The sequence below is a fragment of the Thamnophis elegans genome, chromosome 5, assembly GCF_009769535.1.
Source record: "Thamnophis elegans isolate rThaEle1 chromosome 5, rThaEle1.pri, whole genome shotgun sequence".
Taxonomy (NCBI): Eukaryota; Metazoa; Chordata; class Lepidosauria; order Squamata; family Colubridae; genus Thamnophis; species Thamnophis elegans.
In genome coordinates this window covers 47,465,215-47,469,010 of record NC_045545.1, presented here as the reverse complement: position 1 = coordinate 47,469,010, position 3,796 = coordinate 47,465,215, and the positions used below count along the sequence as shown (strand labels likewise).

General features: G+C 35.3%; 1 protein-coding gene across 2 annotated transcripts in view; it reads right to left on the bottom strand.

Annotated features, from left to right (window-relative positions):
- Window positions 1-1,199: 1,199 nt before the first annotated feature.
- The window catches only part of TMEM217 (transmembrane protein 217), a 16,879-nt gene continuing 14,282 nt past the window's right edge, over window positions 1,200-3,796 (bottom strand). Inside the window, exons 3-4 of one of the 2 annotated variants that reach the window (XR_004255490.1) lie at window positions 2,932-3,081; window positions 1,965-2,049 (exon numbers count right to left, since the gene is read on the bottom strand). Coding sequence is in view for 1 of the 2 variants with exons in the window: in XM_032218396.1 (XP_032074287.1) it covers window positions 1,468-2,049 (582 nt within the window). In the remaining variant the exon portion in view is untranslated. Of the gene's footprint in view, window positions 2,050-2,931; window positions 3,082-3,796 lie in introns of both variants that reach the window. The other variant, XM_032218396.1, reaches the window with a different exon arrangement.

The following is a 3,796-nucleotide window of genomic DNA, read 5'->3' as shown; positions in this document are numbered from 1 at the left end:
ACATTTAGCAACCAAACTTCAATTTGATACTCACATAAAACATTTTATTATTAAAAACTGTTTATTTTATATGCTTTTCTAAATCAATACATGTACAATAACCATTCCGTCACCTTCATATCTTTCTCAAGGATTTACTGAAGTGCAGAACCTGTTCCACATACTGTACTCTCTACCTACCATAGCATAAAATCACATTGCACTTTCAAAATTCTGCATGGATTCACATTTCTTTGTCTGCTGAAAATCATTAATTCAGAAACAGGAGAAGTATTTTTTTTATAGAAAAACTAATCATTTTGAGGGAAGTACTGGACTCTGTCCCTACTGAGAATTGAAGTTCAAAAAATATAGGAAGTCAAGGGTTGTCTAACAGTACTGTATCTTATATTTACCATGTAACTTTTTTATAGTACATCCTGTCGAAAGGAAAATAATTATTAGAAAAATATTCTAAAGGATTACGTACCTAATCCTACTATTTACACTTCTTCTGCAAATCCCATTTATTGTATTTATTATAAAAACATAAGACTGTGAGTTTGACCTACAGAAAGCAAATTAGTTCATTGTATTTAAGTACAATGACAATAAAGATTATTCTTATACTTATAGTTGATCTAAATTAAGCATTTAGCACTACAATATTCCCATTGTGTCCTAATACAGGTAGTTGTTGATTTACGATCACAATTGAGCACCTATATTTTATTGCTAAGAGAGGCATTTGTTAATTTTGCCCCATTTTACAACCTTTCTTGCTATAATTGTTACATGAATCATTGCAGTTGTTAAGTTAGTAAAAAGTTGTGTGAATCTTGCTTCCCCACTGACTTTGTGTGTCAGAAGGTCGCAAAAGATAATCTCACATGACCCCAGGACACTGCAACCATCATAAATATGCCAAGCATCTGAATTTTGATCACATTATTATTGTGGTGCTACAATGATTGTAAGTCACTTTTTACAGTGCAGCTGTAACTTTCAACGGTCACTAAATGGATTGTTGTAAATCAATGATCATCTGCGTATGTATACATTAAATCTTTCACATTTTATTAGAGGTTTTTTTTTCCCTGTACCAAATCTCTTATTTTTCAGAGACACATCTAGTATAAGTATAGGCTGGAAACAGAATGGTTATTCTGCCCTAATTAACTCCTTACCCTCAATGATACAAACAAGTCCAGAGACCCAAGTACAGTAATTATGAAATTTATCTTTATTAAAGACATTTAACCCAATAAGATAATGAAGTAAAACAATGTGAAGCATTACTTAAGACATACATATATTGGTTCTGAACTTAGTATATATTATAGCCTACCATGTTTCTGACAATCACCCTAATTTCATTGTTCTGAATAGGTAAAGGATAATAAATAGATAGGAATATAGTAATTGCCCTTTTTGCCAGGTATTGTGGAGGCCTGATGTTCATAGTTGCATAGAACAGTATTTTGATAGCTACCACTGAACTCTCTTGCCACTTACACCGAGTCTAAACTTAGGAGGTTCGCTAATATATCTTGATGTCCTCCTTTGCCTCATTGACATCCTCCCTGCACGTTTTCTTTGAAAAAGCAATGAAGCATATGTTATAATAAAACAAAGCCAAAAACAATCCACGGGAATCCTACTGGCCAATCCAAACCATTCTAAAGGACTTATTGAAAATGCAATCTGGCTAGTTAAGACTACAATGACTATGTTGGCTGCATCATAAACGATTATCCAAAAAAAGTATATATAAAGACCTATAGTTTTTCTCTTATAGATACAATATAAATAATAGAAACATACAGGATAAGTTATAAAAGCCAAAACTATTGCTGTATAATAGCAATATGGAATAATCCTGGTTAAGCCTTTCATTTTAAACTTTGCCAACTCAGCTAATGCAAGGCTTAGGTGTCGAAACTCAAAGATAAGATACATATTGGTCATTAAGATCATGTATACACCAGCAACAATTGATCCTGATCTCGGTGTTATGCCACAGATGCCATCAGCAAACAGGGGAATGATTGTGTCTGAAGTAGTAATTGCCTGAAAAAAAAAAAAAATAGGATCACTTCCACCTAATATGGAAATAATTACCAGAGCTACATGAAGAAATCTAGGAAGAAAAATTAAATATATGTTAGTATAAAAAAATAAAATGTGAGTTGCGTATTTGTTTCATATACATTCTACTTTTCAATGTTTTCCAAAATTGATGCCTTTCAACAGTACAATTTTTACCCTGTATGGTAGCCAATATGATCCAATCTATTTGGAGACTGCCACGGGAAGTATTTAATGAATTGTTTCATCACTCTAAGGTAGGTTTTAATTATGATCAATAAGCTACAATTCGTTGCCATATGTTAAACCTAATAATGATGATTTAAAAATACCAGGAGTTACACAATCTTTTATCAAAACCAAACAAATCATGTTATGACTCAGCACAATATGAGTATGCTATTCTTCTATAGGTTTTAAAATTATCTTTACTTGTATCATTTTTTTACACAAATGAAGGTGAATATATATGTCCCAGGACAATGTTGTAGGATCCAATCTGGGTTGGACACCAGGACCAGAGGGTTCATCTTCTGAGCTTTTAGATTCATGTTGGAGACCATCCTCAGGGAGCCTCTCTCTACCAGAAGGTGTCACTATTTTTTCACAATTTAAACAAGTTTTCTCAATCATATGCCTGTAGATTTGAGACTTTAATGCCCAGAACTTCCAGCAGGCAATATTTGGAATACTGAAGTTAAATTTTCAATAAAAGGCAATAGCATCATGTTGGAACAGCTTGTGTAGCAGAAGGGCTGATATTGTCATTGCCGTTATGTTGCATCGGAGATTGTGCCCATACCAGATATGAAGTAGGAAGAAATCTCCACTAGTTATCCCTGGAGATTCTCTGACGCTACCCACCTTTTGGTCCTGCTTTCCTGCATGATGTAGTTGTTGGTAAGCCTGTTAGATTAGCCCATTCCAACTGATGAATCCAGATGGATTCCAGAGGGAGGCTGGGATTTTCCCCAAGAATCTGGTGGGCAATGGATCTGAAGCTTTAGTTGCAACCTGGAATGGGCAAATGGAACAGGTTTCAACCTGATTGTCCTTATGTGTTCTCTCCCCCTGTGTTGATCCCAATGTGAACTTTATTTGAGGAGCTGTGATAGATGAAGCAAAAGAAGAGATGTCTGGAGAGCCACTGTAGGAAGAAGAAGATTCACTGTAGAGTGAATCTGCCCAAGCAAAAGTGAAAACCCATATTATGAATTACATTGTGGTAATAAGGGCAGTGAACAATTGCTATCTCTCCATGTTTTACACCTCCTGATAGTTGTCCAACACCCCTGTTTAAGGAGATTTGGTCCCTGCTGGGGAAGTATGGGCTTCAAGAACATCTGCAGGGCTGCTGTGAAGAATATGCTTGCTATCTGCACATAAAATCCCTCAATCCACTCAGAGTTCGGGCGGATTTGCCTGGCTTGGCCTGGATAAGTCCAGTTGAGATGCCTGAAGCAAGATCTTGTGGGATTGTCTAGAGGCAAAACTTCTAAAATCAGGCCATTACTTATTATAAATTCAAACCAACAAGCATAGCACATACATTTAAGCCATTTTCCCACAATCAGCAAGTTTCATAAGTGCATGAAGACAAAAAAAAAAGCCCAGCTACACAAAGCATACTACTTCTGATGTTTTGTTATTATCCAAGATACATTATATGACACTTTCTCTTTTTTGTTCCAAGGGTACTTCCCTCAACATTCTTGGTGATTTTCTTTCT